Source organism: Haliotis rubra, unplaced genomic scaffold, assembly GCF_003918875.1.
Source record: "Haliotis rubra isolate DU_JTF1 unplaced genomic scaffold, ASM391887v1 Scf698, whole genome shotgun sequence".
NCBI lineage: Eukaryota > Metazoa > Mollusca > Gastropoda > Lepetellida > Haliotidae > Haliotis > Haliotis rubra.
This window is the reverse complement of record NW_025767410.1, coordinates 104,635-129,162: the sequence shown is the minus strand read 5'-3', so window position 1 is coordinate 129,162 and position 24,528 is coordinate 104,635. Positions and strand designations below refer to the sequence as shown.

Below are 24,528 nucleotides of genomic sequence, written 5' to 3'. Positions count from 1 at the left end.
TTCGAAAAAGAATTAAAAAGTCGATATTGATATAATTATCGTATAGTAAAGGATAGTGTGACGAAACTCTATGTACAGGGAAGTCGTTTTTTCTTATGTGAAACTGCATCAGTATTGAAGGAATCAGTTTGAAATAGATAACAGTAAAACAGCCAAAGATGGCAGCCATTATCATCAAAGACAGTTAACGGCGCATTCATCTTACAAACCCGTTTAACAGTCCGAAGTGCACTCAAGATTTAGATGTGACTGCATCGGTTGATGGTCGAGATGAGACATAGATATTGATCCAGAGTGTCACTTCTGCAGATAAAGTCTTCGGTACAAGATCGGTCGAGCTGAAAATGGATATCCTGTTATGCCTGTATGTTTTGCCTTTTTTGATTTAAGAAATAAAAGCGATTTAAGACATTGGGGAAAACATTTGTTCGCTTGGTGTCTTCTAATCATAAATCTAGTAATGTGAAGTTGTCAAAATGTATATATTCAATGCAATGAAATTGTTCAAGAGACTTCATCAAAAATGTGTTTCTGTAATGTTATCTTGTTTGGCCAATGGAAAGATATGTTTTATCAGTAACTCCGCTGAACTATGAGCGGCGGGCAATAATCTAAGAGTTGACACTCCCAGGTCGGTTTAAGGCTTACACACATGGATATCATTGTAATTAGTTATGTATATTTCATATCAGCTGACAGCTGGTGTGTTTCCTGCAGCTAGTCTTCTATATTTAGTTGAAGGTTGGTAATGCGGTGACACATGAGGTAGTGGATGTCGCTATGTGATGGTGTCATGGGGTCATAAGATGTACGACTGGTAACCTCGGGATTCCACATGCTCTGGCTTGTCACTTGAAGCTACGTTACTGAAAGGACAACCGCTACAAATTGGGCTGTGGCGTTAAAGCAATAAGTAAAGGATTTCTAAAAGACAATGACTTTGAATGTTCTATAAAACCGCGACGTGCCACTGTTAAACACGAATTCCGCCTCCGCTTAGGGTTTAGCTTAGTGGTTAAAGTGTTCGCTCGTCACGCCGTAGACACCGGGGTTCGATTCACACATGGGTACAATGTGTGAATGTGAGACCATTTCTGGTGTCCACTCCCCCCTTCCCGTGATATTGCTGGAATATAACCATAAGCGGAGTAAAAGCACATTCACTCATACTCACTCCGTTAATGAGCTGTCCACTTTATAACAGGCTGCACAGAGACCAGGTACGATACTTCAATGATCATCCGATAAATGAATAAGTAAGTTGCTTTATCTTTGGGTGAATGTTTTAGCTGTGTCCTTTTACTGATCTAGCATATACGACTAAGTCGGTTAAATAACTTCAACTAAATTTAACATGAGTTTAATTGAATTTTTTACTCCACGCTATCGCATCTGTGAACCATAAAATAGAGAATAAACGAATATTGTGCTGTATAAGTGAAGAAAAATAAAAATATAGTGGGACTGGATGAAAAATATTGACTAATCACATATTGACGAAGGACAATAACTGTACCCGTATCGAGAAGTTACGTGATCACTTTGTGAGTAATGCAACAATAGAATGTACGAAGCGGGTGAGTCACATTTCCTGTTCATTTCGTTGAAATGGTGACTTTCATCCAGAGTCTTATGAAATGTCAAGACACTGAAATCCATCATAAATAAACTAAGCGAACCTCTGAAGGTCACATGTGATAACATTATTCAAAACTGACAGCGCGACACGGCGAAGCTGTATAACGAGGAGACACTCGTTACCTGTACCTCTATATAACGCCACACCTGTGTCTCGTATCAACCCTAGTGTGACCGAAGAAAATGGCGTCGTTTACTCTCTCGCTGTTGATCTTCCTGTCGGTGATTGCAGGTAAGTCTCTTTACACACCTTTACGACGTTACACGAGACGAATTATTGTTACCGAAGTCTAAAATGTCATATCTAGGAAAAAGAAAACTTATTAGTTTGAGTTTCAAAGTCGGAAACTGTGAACAGGCGGAAGTGCAAACGAGACAGGTATTCCGTGCTGTTTTGCTCTGCAGGATGTGGGGGTATGATTTCTCAGAACTATTAATCTGTTGTAATTGATCTCATTATTTAATTAATTGCTCATAATACGTGTAGGCAATATATGAAGCGACGGTAACCTAGGGTTTATAAGCAGGCAACCCGTGATACTGGCTTCACAAAACGACACACCTGAGAACGATGTGACCCAAATTCGTCCCCGATTTGATTGTGATACAAATGGAGGAATGCTGATATTAAAACCCAGCGCTCTGAAATACAGCTCTGTACATGAGCTGGCTAGTGTAAAAATCGATGTTTATGTACACATATAGATACAACGGTAGATATAATGTCGAATAGAGAGGTGGATTCCTTGGATATTTTTGAATTATTTGTAGTGACGTCAGCTATCTATTTATAGCACGGAGGAATGCCAGGTGTAGACAGTGTTGATGATCAGTGCAGTGAGTGACACGTGACCGTGTACAAAACAATGAGTTAATTCTCACTGTATAGCATATGACTGTCTACAACTTCAGGAATAACGAACGAATTTCACTGTAAAGTATGAGAAATGTAGACGATGACAACGATTATTCCAATAATTACTATTTGATGATAATTTCTGTGTTACGATATGATGGGTTGATTAAACTAAGACATCTGTTATCAGTTTGATGATGATGACGATGATGATGATGATGATGATGATGATGATGATGATGATGATGATGTGGATTATGTGTTTGGTGGTGTGAAAGATGATAAAGATTATGACACAGTTGGGGATGATATATTTTTATTTATTCAACACCTCAATATTCCAGCTATATCGCTGCGGTCTGTAATAAAATCGTGTTCAGACCAGATAATCCAGTGATCAACAGCATGATCATCAATCTATGCATTTGGGATACAATGACATGTGTCAACCAAGTCAGCGAGCCTGACCACCCGATCCCGGCTCTTCCAACAAGCATGGGTTGCTGAAGAGCAATTTTATCCCGGATCTACCAAAAGACGTTGAAATATGGCACTTGTTGGGTTCGGCATTAATGGGCAAGGACTGGTCGCTCGAGTCATATAATGTCTGAGTGGGGTATTCACGCTTAACTGCGGACTGGTCAGTGAGCTAGCACTATAAAACCAGCTTAAGTCTGGGCTAGTACAAGCAGCCGCACATACACATACACACGCATGCACGTCGTCATATGAGCGAAATGTTCGTAAGTACGACGTTAAACCCAATTTCACCTCACCCCACCAATCCTGGATAATATTAATAGTAATATTATTCCCAATATGTCGATGATGACGTTTATATTATTGCGTGTTTTAGAGTCGTTGTGCTGGCGTTGTGCCTACTACCGGAACCTGTTTGACCAGCAGCCGGAGTACCTGGACTGTCTGGTGGGATGCTGTGGAGACTCCTGGAACCGACACTGCTGTAGCGAGTAAGTCACAGACAATATGTCTTCAGCAACCCATGCTTGCCACAAAAGGCGACTATGCTTGTCGTAAGAGGCGACTAACGGGATCGGGTGGTTAGGCTCGCTGACTTGGTTGACACATGTCATCGGTTCCCAATTGCGCAGATCGATGCTCATGCTGTTGATCACTGGATTCTCTGGTCCAGACTCGATTATTTACAGACCGCCGCCCTATAGCTGGAATATTGCTGAGTGCGGCTTAAAACTAAACTCACTCACTCACCCACTCACTCCGTTATATAGACTGGCGATAAAAGCATCCATTCACACACCCGTCCTAGAGAGATCGTGGAATTATTATCATGCATTCTGCATTCTCATAATTCTGATCCCCATTTCAAAGGAACACCGTATTTCACTTTTCAAGTCCCAATACACACAAGTCTTACCTTCACTGATCCCGACCATTGTTTAACTAGCTATGTGTCTCATTGTCAAGACACGGGCCAGTAACACAGGCATAAAGTCAACTTTACATTATCGTTTAATATACGACCTATCCATGATATTTTCTTTGATACATTTGAAAAACAATTTTAACTTTCTTCCCTGCCCCAGCTCCTTAACTCCCCCAAGTTAAAAATCAGCTTTCATGTTTTCTTTGCCGACCAGAAGTACAGAAATTGTTTTATACATAGAGCGTCAGTGCTAAAGATTACCCAGTCTTAACTATCATCAGAAACAAATTCTGTTTTGTGTAAAGGGGCAAATAGCCGTGAAAATTGTATGCATGTATCACTGAAAATAAGTTAGAACAATAGGTGATCGCGAAAAGGATCAGCATAATTGTTTCATAAAAAAAATCATATAATGAATCAATAAATAATTTTAAGTTTCATAATCTTAAAAACTTCAAAACATATCAAAGTAGTAATTTTAAAAATTAATTTACCATTTGAAGTTTTATTTCATTTTTCCTACGCTATGATAGTAAGTTTGGGCCAAAATGGATCTTGCAATTATATACACCTCCACCCTCTGCCCTGATGCTGAAACAATACTCTCCCTGCTTCATAGATTGTGTAGATCGATGCACATGCTGTTGATCAGTGGATTGTTTGGTCCAGACTCGATTATTTACAGACCGCCGCCATGTAGATGGAATATTGCTGAGTGCGGCTTAAAACATCAAGCCAACCAACCAACCCACCCTGACTCATATTCGTGTATTTAATGTATTTGCGGGTGTTACATGTATATGTAATCAACAAAATGTCATCAACTCTGCCGTTTCTCCCTATTTGCTAGCATACTTGCATTTCTAATACAGACTATTGCCTTAATCCCTACTGTTTTAAGGATTAGTACGGTCCACTGATTTTAATAACTTAACAATATCTGCAGGCAAAACAGAACACCCCCTAAAATGGTCATCTCGAGATTCAGGTCACAGGATGGTCTGGTCCAGACTCGCCTTGTCCAGGCTGCTGGAGTTTTGCGAGAATAGTGATGACAACGACCTTAAACTAATACCAAACAAAAACAGAAAACACAAGACCACCTGAGTGTCTGTCCCAGGTACCCATGCTGTAGTAGGACCGCCTCCGTGGTGGGTTTACTCCCAAAAGTTAGACGTCCCAAAAGTCAGACAAATCAATCAGGCGTGACTGTGATTACAACCTAGTCTTACCCACTCATATAATGAACCTGCCGCATTCACTAACGAGATGGTTTTCACGTTTATACAGAAATACTTTGATCAGAATACGAATGTTGACTGGGCTTTCCAAATATGTTTTACCAATGGTTTAAAACAGTACCTCAACTCTTCTGATCTCAACATTCTAACAAACCCCAAAGTAATTAAAACAATCACTAGACATCTTATTCATATACAATTATATCAAACAATCTAGAAACAAAAACAATAATACAATAATTCCACTTTTTACCATTTTAATTTTTTTATAAATATGTATATATGTTCTTTTAACTTCAACTCATTTCTAACCTTTTATTATGTTCATCATTATTCACTTAATAATTATGTTTTTAAACATAGGTTGGTTGTTAAGCAACATATTAACAAAAATACAATCAAATTGTTTTGTATGTCAGATAAAGTCATTGTCATTATCCATAATCTCATCTCTTTGTGTTTGGATTAGTATGTTTGGAGTAGTCCATTAATTAACGAAGGTAACAGTGTAGTGAACCTCAGTGCGACCAACCATAACCTTTGTTGTTTTAACGAGTCTAACTTTTGGGACGTCTAACATTTGGGAGGTCACCCCGTGGTGTAGTGGTTAGAGCGTCCGCCCGGAGAGCGGAAGGTCGCGGGTTTGATCCGCGAGCGCGTCATACCAAAATACGTTAAAATATGGTACTTTTGGTCCCTGCCTGGCGCTCGGCATCAATGGGTACATCAAGGACTGGTCGGCTCGGAGTCAGTATACTGTGTCTGAGTGGGGTATTCATGCTTCACTGCTGCATGGTATCTCAGTGGGCTAGCACTATAAAACCAGCTTCAGTCTGGGCTAGTACAAGCAGCCGCACATACACATACACACGCATGCACGTCGTCATATAAGCGAAATATTCTCAAGCACGACGTTAAACCCCATTTCACCTCACCCCATGCTGTGGATAGCCCACATGTGACAGCAAGGCAGGTCGGATTGAACTGATCTTAATTTGTGTCTGCAGGGCTGGTTTGATCATCGGCTGCTGTCTCGCAGCAGTGTTCATCATCATCGTTTCCGTCATCATCGCCTGCTGTTTGATGAAGAAGAGGAGGATACGTGAAGCAAACTACATGAGAGCCAGGTATCCAGCAGCTGGGATGAACATCACACAGCCAGGTCAGTCGGATTATCTCCCTTTAGTAGGATCACTGATCGCTTTGAAAAGTTTAAAATTTCGCATTCTTACACTCTCGCTTAACAGTGGCTTATATATTAGAGGTAGTCTAGTCGACAATGCGTGGGCCAGGCTCGACAAAACCCCAGTTTGATTTCCTTGATGGTTTCATTTTGTGAAATCTATAGTGTCCCTCAAACTCTGTCGATTGCCTAAATAGAATCTACTATAAAGGCCCAACTTACTGACTGAGTCAACAGATTCGACTCACTTAGACCAGAGACCATGTAATAGACCATCTATTGGTTCAGATATAATTTCAATAGAAATTTGCATTATGACATAATTGTGTAAGTGTTACTTGATTAAATATCTGTTCAGAACGAGTTGTGTTTCCCTGGATCAATATCCTGTAGACGGCAGTACCACGAGGCCATCATAATTGTTTAATGTTGGACTGTTTCTAATTACTCACTCACTCAAATTTACTCACTCACTCACTTACAACAACATAAGTTGAGAACAATGGTTTCGAATGACCAACTGTGTGGATACAGATTACTCTGAGCACAAGAGCTTTGTTTTGTACCACAGAAAACTGTGCATTTATGTAGTTTCATAGCGAAATGAAAATTACAGATATTTACGTGCATAACAGTTTCAACACCAACGCATGGGTGGGGTAAATATAATCCGTGAAAACCAAAGAGTTTGGAGTTCCACCAAAGCAGGGGCGGATACAGCTTTTTGAGAAAGGAGGGGTGCACTCTTTTGAGAAAGGGAGGGTGCACACGAGAGTTTCAATGGTCATTTAATAAACTCTCAGGACAAAAAAGGGGGAGGGGAGTTGCGCAACCTTGTACCCCCGCCTGGATCCTCCTATGCAAAGATCTAAGCTGTGATTGGAACGCTATTCACCATGTGTATCTACAGATTCACTACTATGATTTTCAAAAGAATTCCTATTAATTAGTTCACCTTAATTAACGTTTGACTTCTAAACGCGTTTCAAAGATACAGTTCCACGACAAAAAATCAATGGAACGTCTGAAACAGTTACTGCTTCTTGTAATAGAGTAAGACAATGATGTTTCCAATTCTGAATGACCTCTGTTCTGTTTCAGGCTATCAACCCCAGGTCGTGACAGGAAATATTAGGAAATCTTCCTTACAAAAAGACTTGATATAAAATAAAGCTATCTGAGAATGACACATGGAAATTCGGTAAAGGATATGACCATGAGGACAATTATTTGGCATCTCGGCGGACTTCTAAAGCAGTGAGAGCTGGTTCTTCCCTGTGTACGGAGGTGCTGAAAACAGTGGCACCAATCTGATGATGTTTTATTCAATACAAATGGATATGTAATGAAATGACTACGCATGGTACCAACACTGCTTCATACAATTCATATCGTAGTCTCCGAAATGTAGTGACAATTGTTTTATAATTTTTTAAAAATCAATTTTTTTATGAAGACAACCAATCATACACTTCATTTTCATTAACTGTTAAATATATTGGAACATTCGGGCGTACTTTAGTCCCGAAAGAATGGCCTAAAAGAACCAACCTTTCTGATAAAACTTCCAATTTGTTATCCCTGTATCAATGCAAAAAGATTGGATGGAAATAATCAATGTGTAGCCAGTCTATATTGTATGGAATTCTGGGTCTGGTGGAAATGTTAAACAAAACAGCATTTACGTGGCCTTATCATGGTAATTTCTTTTTATTGGAAATATCATTTTGTTCCAGTTTTATCGTATTTATTATTCTTTTAAACTCAGTCCATACAAGTTCCGTACTTCCATTGTTATTTTGAGATAAAATAAACACAGCTGACGTCGCCCCATACTGTTACAGCTTATCCACAGAGTGAGTTAGTGGATGCTTAAGTTACTACTTTTACTATTACCACATACCCAGAACGTTTCCAGTGCGACATCTTTGGTTCAGATGTGGCCACGGCAGGCCCAGTGGTATTAGATACCGCAATTCGCAGTGCAGAGCTGCTTCTCGTTGGCTCATAAGAAACCTATGTTCGAATCCCAAAACGAGTTTGTTTCCAGGTTTGTCAGCACCATTTCTCTTTCTTGCATCACTTCGTGCGTTCCTCCGATATGAAGGTGACACCGTGATGTAACTGGAATACTGTTCAGAGCGGTGATAAGACCAATCCACTCGCTCACTCATCGGTGCAGTTGATAACGTCGCATACCCACCATTGTGATGTTTGATCAGTTTATGTTGATTGCAAATCTGTCATGACCATCAGCTGTTGAACTTGTCATCAACAGTAAACCATGCACATATCCTTTAAGCTAAAATACGCTCATAATTTTATCAGGGAGTTGAGGAATAGGATTTCTCGCTTCCATAAAATGTCATTTCAGTTCTGTATGATCATATTATCCATTTCCATAGCAACCTGTAATTTACACTAGTTAATTGTCATGACCAATTAGAGGCTTAGTTAGTTGAGTCACTATATGCTGGCGAGACGAGTCGCCTATTGTCTTTGTAAATACGTGTATACAGGCTTTAAATGATTCCCAGAGACTGAACAGTGCAGGTTTTAATCAGTGTTGACTGATAATTATACAGATAATTCGGATGTGGGAAATATTTTGACAATTATACACCTGTTTTGCGATCAATGTCCTTGTCATTGTATATAGATTGTAATAAAACATTTGTACCTTTTCGTAAATATGTATAGTGTTCTTGGTACTATTTGCACAGTCTGGAAACTTGGCATGATGTTCCAGAAGTGTAAAAATGTAAACAGTTAATTGCGTTGCCGCGGAAGGCGTGTTTAACAGATACACCGGGAAAACTTTTGCATTAAGTGTTCTATACGTGAAGATCCGGGTTAGAATTGGTCTTCAGCAACCCATGTTTGTCGCAAGGGGCGACTAACGAGGAGGATAGTCATTCTCGCTGACTTGGTTGATACATGTCATCGTATCCCAATTGTGTAGATCAGTGCTCATGCTGTTGATCACTTGATTGTCTGGTCCAGACTTGATTATTTACAAACCGCCGCCATATAGCAGGATTATTGCTGAGTGAGGCGTTCAACAAACAAACAAACTAACAAACAAACAAAACATCAAGGACGTTGCACGTCGTTGTCGATTTGCGTCCGAACGACTCCCATGGCCCAGCAGACGGGCCTGCCTGGAGAGCGGAAGGTCGTCGATGTCGATGCCCGGCTCCGAAACACCAGTTAGGGGATACTGGTTGCAATTCCTGTTGATGTGCATTGTGGGTGTGAAACACTGACCGGTTTTCCCAGATTCTCTGCACTGTGTTAATGAGGTGTTTCATGTTAAAATCAGCGGCATGGTATCTCAAGGCCAGCACTACATATCTATAATTAGTGTGGGATGCTTCACCACCTCCCCTCTCCGCCTGATAGTGATCCGTTCGATTCCCCACATGGGTACAATGTGTGAAGCCCATTTCTGGTGTCCCTCGCCGTGAGATTGCTAGAATATTGCTAATGCGATGTGAAACAAAACTCACTCACTCAGTGATAGTGATCCGTACCCATGGTCGCTGCTTCGTTGCTCTAGCCAGCGGCTGAAGGGATGGTGTAAATCCAGCTAGGGTACATGCAGGTAGCAAAAGTCCCCATGGTTCCTAGTGTAAATCCAGCTAGGGTCCATGCAGGTAGCAAAAGTCCCCATGGTTCCTAGTATGGTGATCTACCTCAGTTGTTGGCGATCTACAGCCCGTGTTTTATATTGTATTGTCTTCTTTAATTAACATCTTTTAGTTTGACATGCTAGTTTTATGTTCATATATGTGATATTCTAGTATTTCTACTGTCCATCGTCGACAGGTTTTACTCTTCAAAATGTTTTCATTCTTAATTGTATAAATTGGTTTCGTCACGATATGACTGAGATATTGCCGATGTGACGATAAATATTAACTCACTCACTCACTCACTGCTTTTTTGCTTTAGGACCCTTAAAGACCTGGGTTAGGATTGGTCTTCAACCCATACTTGTGACAGGCGACTAACGGGATGGGGTGGTCAGACTTGGCTTGGTTAACGCATGTCATCGTATCCCAGTTGCGTATATCGATGGTCATAATGTCAATCATTGTATTGTCTGGCCCAGAATCAATGATCTATAGACCGCTGTCATATGCCTGAAATAATGGCGAGTACTTTTTAAACTACAAACGAACAAACCAAAACGAGGCTTCAGTCTAAAACCATCATCAGTTCATGAGGCCGCCCCATCTCTTCAATAAACGAACCGTCAGGGTGATAGTAGCATGCCGTCTATAATGTATTTATCTTATAGTGTCACAGTACATTCTTACACTGGCTTTCTCGAACTCTTCATGGGGATCCACGGTAGTCCTCGTTGTGTAACTTAAATGTTGTTTCAAACAGCATTAATCCCTTACACTCCTTCGACAATTTACGAGATTTAACAGTGATTGAAATGTCGACAGCTCTCATAATTGATACATGCTCGATTACTGATTTAGATCCATGAACGCGCTTCACCATTGCGCAGAACGGGAAACTGCTTCTAGGTCCTTGGCTATTCCAATCAGGGAGTGTGCGAGTAAGGTCTAACGCCATGTGTGTGGGATTGTGGGTGAATTTAGTTTTACGCTGCACTCAGCAATATTCCAGCTATATGGCGGCGGTCTGTAAATAATCGAGTCTGAACCAGACAATCCAGTGATCAACAGCATGAGCATCGATCTGCGCAATGGGGGACTGATGACATGTGTCAACCAAGTCAGCGAGCCTTACCACCCGATCCCGTTAGTCGCCTCTTACGACAAGCATGGGTTACTGAAGATCAATATTCTAACCCGGACCTTAACGGGTCGTGTGTGGGATAGAATGTTTTAAAAACAAGGCTAGCCTGCTTGGGCTATTTAAACATGTTTTTTTTCCTTATGACTTTTTAAAAGATAACTGAGCAATGAAGTCGGTATTTTCGTTAATGAAAAAAAGTCGTGTCTTGAGGTTGAATACATTAAACGTGATAGGTAGGCAGTTTCAGAAGGATGTTCGGGAGTTCGCGAGGAAGAAGAACTAAACTTTACTCTCGTCGGGGAGGATGCTCCCCCTCGTTTATTTACCAATCCTAAATAATCAAATTAAGCAGCAGAACAGCCATCATAACATACATATGTGTGATGCATCACTGTCAGATAGTTTATCATGTCCATGTTCCGATTTGTGTCGGTGAATCAAGTTCTAGTCAACTTTGATCGATATGTCAGTACACCATGTGGGAGCATCAGATGACAATAATCACTACAGATGACGCCTGTCCTCTGCAGCAGTGCTGTGACGGTGATCCCAGTAGGTCAGTGGTGAGTGACCTTGACACTGCCGCCCTCGCCTGTGGTCAGCCACGTCCTCTCGTTGGTTCTGGTATTGTAGGCGTACACCCTCCCGGAAGCTGAAGGGTAGAGAGGATTGAAAATGAATGTTGTTTAACGCCGCACCATTTAAAGTAACGATATAATGGGACCAGCTTTCCAGCGGAATAGTGCAGGATAACATATGAACAGTACTACACTGATGACTCACGTTCTTAGTTACCGAGTAAATAACTGAGTCCGACGATTGACAGTTAAGGGGAAGCCTAGTGGTTAAAGCGTTCGTTCCTCACACTTGGTACAATGTGTGAAACCAATTTCTGGTATCCCTGTCGTGATATTTCTGGAATACTGGGGGGCGGTGGGGTAGCCTAATGGTTAAAGCGTTCGCTCGTCACGCTGAAAACCCGGGTTCGATTCTCCACATGGGCACAATGTGTGAAGTCCATTTGTGGTGTCCCCCGCCGTGATATTGCTGGAATATTGCTAAAAGCGGCGTAAAACCATACTCACTCACTCACTCTGGAATACTGCTAAACGCGGCGTAAAAACCGTACCCGCCTTTATGCAAGTGTCTATAGGTATACATTGACAAAAGGTCGTTCTAATGCGTTATTCTTGAAGTTCCTATTCTCAAATACTTCTTTGTCATTAATCAAGATTTGTCTTTGATAGTTAACATAGTGCAATTTGAATTGGAAATGGAGTTCTGCACATTGCATTAAGGTGAGCACATCACACATTGTTGTCGTGTGCGGAATCAAACCCCGTCATAGGTCATCATAGGTGAGATCGATGCATCCACAAGTTCGTCCCACATACAATACGTCATCTTAGTACAAGACCCAAATGGTGAGTTTATTTCCGTTTGTAGACCATCGGCCCATGTACAAAAGTATATACAATTCATATATACATATGTATGGCAATTGGCAGGTATACGTGTATTACTATTCCACTAGAGCAGATTTACATTTCAGAGCTTCCGTAATAAACTTTGCACATTTAATCAGAATACTCACATCATGTGAGGTCAATAATTTATGGAATTTACAAATATTTGGTAAAGAATCCCAATTTGGTATATGCTGCTCTCTTAAAGAAACATGCATCACATTCAAACATGAAGTGAAACTCATTTTCAATACTATTATTATTACACATTCTACATATTCTATTTATAGTAAAAGGTTCTTTTTGTCTAACATTACAACGTAAAGGAAGCTCATTTAATCTTAACAAACATAAGTATTTCTTACTTCCCTACTATTAATATTTGATACATAATATTCAACTGTATACAATAATTTAATAAACTTATAATGTACAAGTCTCGATGAAACATTAATATTGCTAAAAAAAATTGTTGTCCACAATCTTCTAATCTCTGCTGAAATAACGACAAAAATATGAGATATCTCCAATATCTTGACTAACCCACGCATATCCAAAACCATACATATTCAACAATAACTTAACACAAGAAGCCCACGTGTTCCTTCCAATAGAATCTAAATTCTTAATGTAAAGATAACATTGTTTGGGGTAGCGAGTGTCAGGCATTCTTAACAATTTACACCAATATTTCACACATTTCAAGTAATAATCTACATAAATTCCATGTCTACCACATTCAGCTAAAGCTGCGTTAGTAGATACATGTTTACCTACACCTTTAACATATTTACAAAAACTATTATGAAATCTATCAATAACAATACGTCATCATGTTCCATCAAGGACAACCTCGGCAGAGGACATACTGGTCTCTTACCTGGGTCAACCGCTCTTCCTTCAAACTCTCTGTTCAAAATGTCGAGAGAACGGAACTTTCTGTTCTGGAACAGATTGCGGGAAGGCTTGCCAGGTGTAGGGTCTTCAGTGTATACCTGTCAGGGGGGCAGCAGATTAGAGACAGTTTTACTCAAATCACGCATCTATTCACAAGTTTGTCTTTGTAATTTTTCTTGCTCTTGACCCAGGGAACAGCCTTACTCAAATACCATTTACATACATATTGACAGCAAAGCCAGCACTACTGCACTATTTGTAGCCATAGTCACGAGGCGCTAAAAGCAATCAAGTGTGAACAGGCGAAGTGGTAGATATCTTTCACATGTAAATGATTAATTATGATAGCATGAGTCAGTATGTAAATGTTTCCTGGTATTCAGCAATGTTCCAGCTCTATTACAAAAAGAATTACACAATCTATTTCACGAAGTCTTTAATTGACAAACCAGATGATCAACTGCATTAACAAACAATATCCACGCTGCTAGATCACGGTGACCCACCGTCACTACGATCACACAACCACCAGGCCCTCATTAGCCAACTGTTGGGAACACAGTACTGGGAAACTGGTAGCTGTCGACTCGCATTTCGAAGGTATGTTTTAACAATCTACTGAATATACTATTCAAACATGGTGTTAATGATAGATAACTGTAAATGTATTATTTTTTCTTATCCTGACTCATGATCTTTTGCTTATCTCTCTTTCCTTTTCGAATGGTAGTGGAACACTTGAATCCCTTGAAGTTCCCGAAGCGGACGTAACAATACACTCACCCACGAGTTACCTCCCTTTTGCCCTTTTCCCGCGCAAACAGTCATGTGACCAGCCTTACTTGTCACTCTCTCCTGATTTTCTACCCATGCACTTGGATCTGCTGTGAAATCCAAAGTGTCTCCAGCGGGGAGGTTGGGAGGGATTCTCGTCATGAGTCAGGATAAGTATAAAAATATCAATTTTACTTGAAAAATTACATTTTTAAATTTACTGTATCCTGATGAAAGATTAACATTAAGTCAACTCACCGGAGGGGGGTCCATATACAGTATATCCGGTACATTACCTGTAACAAATACATGTACCAAGCTATAAGTTGGGGCACTGCTGTAAAAAACAACGTTAGGGAGTGAAAACCTAGGCTGATGCATGGGGGTTATGATCATGTTAGCGCTAAGATGCATCCGTATAACGGCAACCCTGATTATTATCAGCGTTAGAGGAACATTACCCATGCATGAGCAATACGTAATATTGATACGATAACATGTGTCAACGAAATCGGGTCTGACCACCCGATCCCGTCTCTTACGACAATCATGGTTGCTGAAGACCAATTCTAACCCGGATATTCACGGATAGTAAATAAATGAGTCTTGTTCAGACGAAGTAGTCATTGATAACGTCGTCAACGACGACGCTACGATGACACAACTACAACGACAGATGATACAGGGAGGCGATAACTGGGTGACCTACTTTGTGGTGTGACTACTGTTATTGACTGCGGCGTACCGACTCTCCTTGGCTGGGGGCTGACGGGTCTACAGAAAAGAAAAATAACAAGCCTATGTTGACAATTTAAAACAAGTCTATTGAGAGTGCGTGCGTGCGTGTGTGTTTGTTTGTGCCCGCGCTTGTGAACACCAATATTAAAATATCAAGACGTTTTCTGTGGAAGACGGTATCGTAGAAGTTGATTAATCAACATGCAAGATATCTATCGCGCTTTAATATAGAGTTGTGAAGTAAAAATATTATGAGATTTAATAATAATTATTATTATTATTATTATGAGATTTGTTTAAACGCATTGTTCAAAAGGAAGCCTTGAGTGTACTCAAGAGGGCAGAACGCTTACTGAATTCCCGGGTTCGATTACCGTAACGACTACAATGTGTAAACCCCATTTCTGCCTCTGTCCGCCGTGATATTGCTGGAATATTGCTAAAAGCGACGTCAGGCCCGACTCACTCACTCACTCAAATTAAAATGACATTACGACGTTCGTAAACAAATGAAATATATACACTCACAACAGACTGAAAATATGCACCTGTGTAAACCGAGCTTTACCTTTTCTTTTTCCTGCAACCGTAGATGCTGGAGACGATGACAGTGCAGATGAGGATTAGGGTGACCAGGGCGATGACGGTGAGGATGAGGATACCCTCCCACGTCTCTGCCCAGGGGGTTACAGGGTCATAGTAGCGCCTCACTGACTGGATGCTCAACCCCGCTAGGGCGCCCTCTGTTGAACAAGACAGGGAAGCTGTAACCAGGTGAGGTGAGGTGAAATTGGGTTTAACGTCGTGCTTGAGAATATTTCGCTCATATGACGACGTGCATGCGTGTGTATGTGTATGTGCGGCTGCTTGTACTAGCCCAGACTTATGCTGGTTTATAGTGCTAGCCCACTGAGATACCGTGCCGCAGTGAAGCATGAATACCTCACTCAGACACATTATACTGACTCCGAGCCGACCAGTCCTTGTTGTACCCATTAATGCCGAACGCCAGGCAGGGCTCAACAAGTACCATATTTTAACGTCTTATGGTATGACGCGGCCGGGGACCGAACCCGCGACCTTCCGCTCTCCGGGCGGACGCTCTAACCACTACACCACGGAGGCGGTCCTGTAACCAGGGCTGGTATTGACTAGATATACTGACGTACAAAAAGAAAGTACACACATGTTCGAAAACTAACGTAAACGTTTCGATTTCTTTGCTGTGACGTCCACACATTTAGTATGTGTTGCATTTGCACTGGGTTTCGTCCTGGTCACCTTGTTAAAAAAACACACATGGACTGGGCATAAGAGATGGGTGAATGTATGTAAACTGTGTGCTTTAATGATTTCTGTAAGGACAAAATCCGTATGTTCACTACAATTATATTGATTGAAAGGGTTACATTTGATGTAATTATTCAAACAACACGCACGAACACAGATATGTATTGCGTAGGATCAATTCCATTGTCAACAGAAGCCCTGGTAAGGCCTTTCACAGTGTACTAGAGATACCGAACGAAGAGTTGCGTCCCTTTCCGTGCTAGGATATATTGGTCTTGGGTTCGAATCCCCTAAGCAGCTCGATTATGCACTGATGCACCATGATCGGGTTGTCCCATAGGTATATAATATGCATACGACATGGGACCATTATGGATCCAAATAATAGTTAACCAAGCTCACTAACTGAATATCATGGAAACCTGATCACCTCACCATTAAGGGCTGAAGTCGGCGTCCCTCGGGGGTCGGTGGAGAGGAACTTCAGTGTCTCTGACGACGTCAACAACGTCTTGTCCAGCGTGATGTTACTGACGGAGTCGGTAGAGCTGTCCGCTACTGTGTACCCATGCACGGTCAGAGGGCTGGGGAGAGGAAGATAACAGACTTGGTTTAACCTAGGACGTCGTGGTGGGGTGATGCCAGTAGACGTTAAATATCCACAGGCATGTGTGTCCCTAAAGGTGCGTTCTCACGGTGCGACTTGTAGTAACAACTTGTAGCATACGACTTGTAGTAACAACAAAGATCGTAAGGCTCTTTTTCCACGAAGTCCATGCATGTCGTTAACGTTTCTGATGGACTGTCGTCATGGTCCTGCTCCTGTTGTCAACCACTCGTTCATCTTTCCAGGCTCGATATTTTACAAGCTACCACGATACAGCTCTATTCTGGTTGTAAATTTTAATACAACTTGTCACTCAACATGACCTGGCATGTACTACAGGCCTGTGGCCTTTCAGTATGAAATAAAGATTGATTGATTGATTAGACCTGGCATTCTACTGAGCACCTGGACCAAGGTGGAGGTCAATATGCCCATTTCAGGCGCCCCCCACCGTGATATTGCTGGAATATTGCTAAAAGCGGGGTAAAAACATACTCACTCACATACATATGTATATATATTGACAAGTCAGCGCCAAATTCCAACAGACTCAAGATAAACTCAAAACTAAGATCTTTTACTCTGATAAGATACCAGCATGAATATGTGACATTTTAAATGACGAAGGGCAACATGCCTCTTCTGCTTTCCAAAATTATATGGAACCGTAAATAATACTAGAAATAGTGTCTCCCTCTATACTTTTACCTCAACGTCTGGAGCAACTTCCTCCTTCCTGTTACTTGTGTGGTACCCGTGGACTCCACACACCACACCCGGAACATGGCGAACGGGTAAATGACCCGGATCAAGTTCTGGACTTCAGAGATGAAGGTGGCCTTCTCGGCTTGGAATGTTGAACTGTCTATGTAAAGCGTGAAAGTAACCGCGACGACGTTGGGATCAAATGTGTCGATGCGGATCGTGGCGGGGATCGTCGCGTTGCGGACGGGATTGCCTGGAGTCTTGTGCCAAAGCTTCTATGACGTAACGGAAGTTGTAGGAAGCTTGAGATGCAAGGGAGGCTACTCCTGTCAAATGCAACGAAGCTAATTTCAACGTCCCAAGAACAAAACAATATATTTAGGTGACAAAATATATGATTGAATATAGGTTCGGGTCAGTAATATTACATGTAATGAAGGTGGTAGGGGTTATAGTGCTGGTATTGGCATACAACCTGCGATACGATACACCACGATACTAAAATATTAGTCACGACGATATATTGCCAAAGTATTGTGCACTGAAGCTGCGATACGATACGAATCCTGATACAAGGGTGGCGATACGATACGTATCACGATACTAAAATCTTTAATTCTAACACCAACTATAAAACACCTAAAGATCAAAACAAAACCATTTTAAAGTATTTCGTCAAATTCCGCCAGCGTTTTTCAATGTTCATTCGGAAATGAGATTATTAAGTTTATACACGGACTTTGTGAATGTTAATAAAATGCAAGCGCTATGTTTGACACAGTTCCTGAAGCAAGAATTTCCGAGAAACTTATGAAGGGAAAATAAGTATGCATATATTTTAATCATCAGAATCGCGATTTGGCAAAAAGTCGAAGTCTTTCTTGACAGATATCGATTCGATTTCGGCGGCAATATTCAAAGTAAAACATCGATGTATCTAAATGGCCCATTTATTAAAGTATGATGATGATTGGGATATACGACAATGTAAAACTTTGTATCGATTCACCGTCTGTATCTGTCGGTCACATGTGATCGATGCCACTTCAGTGTTGTCGATAACGTCGATGTATCGATGGAAAGCGTTGTTGCTCTGTTGACGCCGATGTCGTTGTCTGTGACTGTTACTGGAAGAATGGCTGTACCAACTGCAAGGTCATCTCTGATTGTGGCTGTGTACGAAAGGGCGTCAAACTGAGGGTCGTTGTCGTTGAGGTCAGTGACGATGATGGTGACGTTGGTGTTTTTGTACAGGCTTGGAGTTCCCTTGTCTGACGCTCTCAGCCATATTTGGTACGTGTCCATCGTCTCCCGGTCTAGACCACCGGCAGTGGTTATCTGCCCTGTTACACTGTCTACGGCGAAATCTGATGTTTTGCCCTGCCAATATATTAGAAATTCATATTGTACGTCCCCGTTAACGCCGGCGTCAGCATCCAACGCTGTCACGTAGTCCACGGTGGAGCCGAGGGGGACGTTTTCTGCAATACTGAAATTATATGGCAGGTTCTGGAAAACTGGTTGATTATCGTTGACGTCTCCGACTGTGATGGAAACAATGACGACGTCGTCTTTGGGTATGTCTCCGTTGTCAGTTACGGTGATTTTCAGAGTGTAGCTTGGAGTTACCTCTCTGTTCAAGGCTTTGCTAAGTTGCAAAATACCGGACGTTAAACCGATAGAAAAGTCGCTATTAGGATCACCGTCGGTAATGGTAAAAGTCATTTCACCGTTACGGCCGCTGTCGGCGTCGGTTGCTGTTACAGTGTCGATGATTGTGCCCACTTTGGTGTCTTCAGGAACAGTCTTTGAGTAGGTGCCGGTGACAATGGGGAAATTGTCGTTCTCGTCGACGATGTTGACAGTTAACGTTGCAGTACCTATCCGCCCCACCCCATTCTGGTCCCGAGCTGTCACAGTCAGGACGTGCCTGAAGAGTAAACGTATGGTGGATTATCATCACTTGTATCTATAAAGTGTTATTTTAATCAATATCACGGCACTAGTAATGAGTTTCACACATTGCCCCCTGGAGGGAATCGAACCAGGGTTGTCGGCGTGACGAGCGTACGATTAACCACTAGGCTACTCCACCGCTCCTTTGAAACTGTGAAACTGAAAGAACAGCACAAGGAAATAAGGTGTTGCCTCTAATGTTGTCTCCTTGAACAGGTAACGGATTTCTTTCAATTATAGTTCGGGATGGGGAGTATTTAAGGTTATATCACGAAGTTCGAGTTTCATGTTGGCGGAAATGGTGCATGTCTTGGCAGGTCGCCACTTCGCTGAAGCCGACAAGTATACAATGGTAACCTAGAAACAGGGATTCGAACCCACGATTTTAGGTGTCTAAAGAAAACGCGTTTGCGGGTGAAGTAACTGGGCCTTCAGTGCGTTCACTTACAAATGAACAGGAACAACCTTTTTGACACTCAAGTAGGAATGTCAGCTGTTCTTTCCATGTTAGGGGGAAGTCAGTCTGTGCCCAGGCATGTCTACCATGAGTCTTCCTGACTCTCGGATTCCACAAGGTATGTTTGGTCATACAGTTTTGTTTGTTTTTTGTTTAAGCCCGCACTCAGCAGTATTCAAGCTGTATGGCGGCGGTCTGTAAATAATCGAGTCTGGACCAGACAATCAACATTACGAGCATCGATCTACGAAAAAGGGATATACTGATATGTGTTCACCAAGTCAGCGAGCCTGACACCCAAACCCCGTTAGTCGTCTCTACGACAAGCATGGGTTTCTGAAGTGCAATTGTAATCCAGATCTCCATGGGTAGCGTGCAAGCAGAGGTAACTGTCCACATGCTATGGTGGTGCCTGGAAGGACCAATCTGTCATATTTATATCTGATGCAATTGAAAGATTATACAAAGCTTACTTACTGTTCTGTTTTCTCTCTGTCGATGAGACCTTGTGTAGTTATGGTTCCCGTGCTTGGGTCGATAGAAAACAAAGAGTTTATCAAGATGTAGACAAACTTGTTGTTGCTGTTGGCATCCGAATCAGCGTCCGACGCAGCCATGGTAACTACAGGTGTTCCAATGCCAACATTTTCCGTTAACTGCACCGTGAGGGTTGATGGTGTGAAGACTGGACTGTTGTCGTTCAGGTCGTTGAGAGAAATCACAACCATTGTTGTGGCACTTTTGGCTGTCGGGGTGCCACTGTCCGTCGCCATGACAACCAGACTAAAGATCCTTTTGTTCTCATAATTTAGTGCAGATATCGTTGTTATTTCACCCGTGGTCGTGTCAATATCAAATGTCGTCTGCCCATCACCGGAAGTGATTGAATATGTGATTTGTCCATTTGTTCCCGAGTCGGCGTCAGAGGCGACAATGTCTGCTACGGAAGAGCCATTTGGCAGATTCTCGTCGACGGGGATGTTGTATATGTTTCTGGTAAACTGTGGGTAGTTGTCGTTTACGTCGTTGAGGACGATGTGCAGCCATGTTGTGGAAGACTTGTTTCCTCCGTCTGTAGCCTCAAGTGTGAGGTTATAGAATCCGGGAGCGACATCAGCATCAAGCTTCGACCAGACCAGAATATCTCCTGTCACATCATCAATGACAAAACTATTCGCCGGCACATTACCGCTGATGATCGCGTAGGTCACTTTCCCGAAAATCGCCGAATCTGCATCTGTAGCGGTAGCGGTTAGGACCTTTGTACCAACGGCTACGGATTCATCTACAGAGATGCTTTGATTCGGATCTGTGAATATTGGGATGTTCTGGTTCGCTGGCTGGACGTTGACAGTGACCAATGCTGTTGTGGTCAGAACGGGGGTTCCTTTGTCAGCGGCTTGAATCACAAGGTCATAGGAAGGTGAACTTGCGTAACTGAGACTCTTGCCTAATGCTAAGCGTAAATTGGCATTTGAAAATTCGAATAAATTTCCAGCGTCTCCAGAAATCACACTGTATTCTATTCTTGAGTTGACATCCCCGCAAGATCATCATCATTGGCTGTTACAGTGAGGATAACGGCAAGAGGATTAGCGTCTTCCGACACAAGTCCATCGTAGAATGATGGGGTAAACACTGGGTAGTTGTCATTAGCATCGGTAACAGTTACAAACACAAAAGCAGTGGCGGTGCGTTCCGTCACTGACCCCGGCGCATCATCTACCGCTATGACAGTGAGGTTATAGGTATCCAAAGTCTCTCTGTCCAGCTGCTTGGCTAGAGTGATTCTTCCTGTTGATTCGTGTATTGTGAACTTTCCTTGACTGTTCCCGGCAGTAATGGTGAATCGTAATGTGCCATCTAACGCCCCAACGTCGGCGTCTTTCGCCGTCACTTGCACGACCGTGTACCCGATTGGCGAACTCTCTTTTGTGGCCACTGTGTAGGTAGCCTCGCTGAAGATGGGCGGGGCTTCGTTGACAGGAGTGACCAGGATTCTCACAGTGACGTTTACTGACAGTTGGGGGGTTCCGTTGTCGGTCACGGTCACCGTCAGGACGTACCCGGTCGTCGTCTCGTAGTCAAACACTGGAATGTTGATATAAAGGGATAGTAGTTTTGTTCTGCTTCAGGGTGCTATATTGTAATCGTCAGTGAGGTACAGACCCGTGCAAAAAGTATTCGGACATTTGACGTAATTTCCATAGACTTACATATCATGTCGGTGTAGCATAAGTAAGTTTCATGAAGTGAGTTTAGGATGGATCTTTGTAAAATTTGGCTGGCAAATTTGAAATCATCTCTGCTCTGCGCACATAATTTCAGTTCAATTTTCCGATCACTATTTAACTAATGACATCACATTTGTCAACATACCTATGGTTCCACAATGCACAATCTCATAGGCCGCCGTGTTAAAGGCACTGTACACATGTTGATTAAGTTGTGGCCATTCGGTAAATAAGCAAATGAAAATTAAACAGAAACGATGTGATTGTAGGTAAGATGATTCCTCACACATGTGCAAAATTTGACTTGGTTCTTACGAAAATTAAATTCATGAAAATTATTTATGCTACACTAAATTAACATGTAAGTCTATGGCAATTACGTCAAGTGTCCGAATACTTTTTGCACGACTCTGTATGTAGACGCGTAAACGTCTATGACGGTGAATAGACGCGTCAACGTCTGTGACGAAGAGCATATGTGTAACCGTCTGTGAATAATAATAATAATAATAATAAGTCCATTTGTATAGCGCCCTATATCCAATCACAAAGTGGTTGCTTATGGCGCTGTGAAAACGAGTATATGGGCCAACTGTGACGGTGAGTATATGTGTAAATTGCAATGTTGTTGCATTTGCTGGCTACGTGGATTTAACGTTGTAAGTGGCGAATATGACATGTTTCTTGCAATATGGGTTGTGACTGACACCAAAGGACCAAACCCATAATATTATTTCGCATTACTTTTTTTACAAAGGAATGCTTCTGGATTATTTCTCATAACGGACACAGCAAAAGGATATTGTTTTCGTGCGCACATTCTACAGATTACAACATATTTTATATGTAGACGTTGTTCAGTGTTTTCGGTAGGTATGTCTGGAAAGTTTGGTACCTTTGGTGACAGACAATACGCCAGTGGCCGAGTTGATGAGGAAGACGCCAGGAGGGTTGCCCGAGGTGATGGTGTATGTCAGTGTGTCGCCCTTAGGATCACTGCAGCTGATTAGAGACGTCACCTACGGGGGAACGTACATTCACATATGTACACACAATGCATTAATAACACTTAGTGGAAAGTTAGTTTGTTGTCCACCAAAGAAGAAAGCGTTATTAAGTCGGTACATCTATTGGTCTCTAGTTCCACCCCTGTATGCTTTTTAAGTACTTTATGTCTCACATATGGACTGTTGGGTAGCTCAGAGGCTGGGTAACGTTCGCTCGTCACGTCGAAGACCCGGGTTCGATTCCCAACATCTGTTAAGCCTATTTCTGGTATCACCCGTTGTGATATTGCTGGAATATTGCTAAAAGCGGTGTAACGCTAAAACTGACCTCACTCTTAACATAGGCGTGCCGATCAATTCGTCACATACAGCAATAGTTCGCAGGAAAATCTTCAAAGCTAAGAAAACGGAAACCATAGAAAATGATGGTTTTGTAATTGCGGAGCTAGCTATAAAGAAGAAGAAACCCGTATCAAAAGATCCCAATGCAGAAACATTTTGGAACGACATGGAAAAAATACGTGAGAATACAAAACTGAAAACGCTGAATCCGAAATGAGGAAGTGTAACGATTTGCAAGATCCTCTCGTTTGCAGCCAACGAAATTTTGGTAAGGATTTCAGTTCGTTATATCCCTATGTTCGGTATATGCGTGATTAGTATGTCAGACATATTGTTACAAGCGTGTTCATAACGCCCACTATTATGTTATATCAGTGTGGATAATGTGTTCTTGGTACGCCATATTCTATTGTAAGCTAGGAAGGTGAGTTAGCCTTGTGGGTGACGAGTTGCTCCTCATACCGAGGACCTGGTTCGATTTCTCCTATGGTTAAATCAGTCAAATGCATTTATGATGTAATTTGCTGCAATGACGACAGAGAACAAAAACAGTGCACCTTTCTGTGCGGTAATATTTAAGAAATACACTTCGCTCTACCACCATGTATAGTGTAATAAAACACACTTTTGCCCTGAACTATTATAGTTAAAGCACGAGGACGCTTGCGTCCGAGTGCTTTAACGTTATAATAGTTCAGGGCGAAAGTGTGTTTTATTACACTATACATGGTGGTAGAGCGAACTGTATTTCTTTTCTAAGATGCCAAATTTAATACTTTCTAAGGATAATTACGATTAATTTAAGGCAGAAAACAAACGACGGTGTCTGTGACCTACATTAAGAATCCTCGCACAGGGCTAACTGGCGCGCTGTTCTATTGATGTGTCTGCCCCCCTACGTTAAGACGAACGTTACCAGAAAAAAACAAATGATAACAGTTTGATGACGGTTTACG

The 24,528-nt window shown here is 41.8% G+C and overlaps 1 protein-coding gene across 1 annotated transcript; it reads left to right on the top strand.

Annotated features, from left to right (window-relative positions):
* The first annotated feature begins 1,738 nt into the window (after positions 1-1,738).
* Positions 1,739-9,014, top strand: LOC124258548. The gene is made up of 4 exons (XM_046692616.1): positions 1,739-1,870; positions 3,351-3,465; positions 6,148-6,302; positions 7,425-9,014. The coding sequence occupies exons 1-4, from the start codon at positions 1,822-1,824 to the stop codon at positions 7,487-7,489; spliced, it is 384 nt and encodes a 127-aa protein (XP_046548572.1). The 5' UTR covers positions 1,739-1,821; the 3' UTR covers positions 7,490-9,014.
* The last annotated feature ends 15,514 nt before the right edge of the window (positions 9,015-24,528 follow it).

What these genes read in the sequence shown, in the direction of transcription:
- LOC124258548 (XM_046692616.1), top strand. Translation starts at nt 1,822, where the DNA reads ATGGCGTCGTTTACTCTCTCGCTGTTGATCTTCCTGTCGGTGATTGCA. An exon ending in CTTCCTGTCGGTGATTGCAG is followed by an intron (nt 1,871 to 3,350) that starts GTAAGTCTCTTT and finishes TGCGTGTTTTAG; the next exon opens with AGTCGTTGTGCTGGCGTTGT. An exon ending in GATGAACATCACACAGCCAG is followed by an intron (nt 6,303 to 7,424) that starts GTCAGTCGGATT and finishes GTTCTGTTTCAG; the next exon opens with GCTATCAACCCCAGGTCGTG.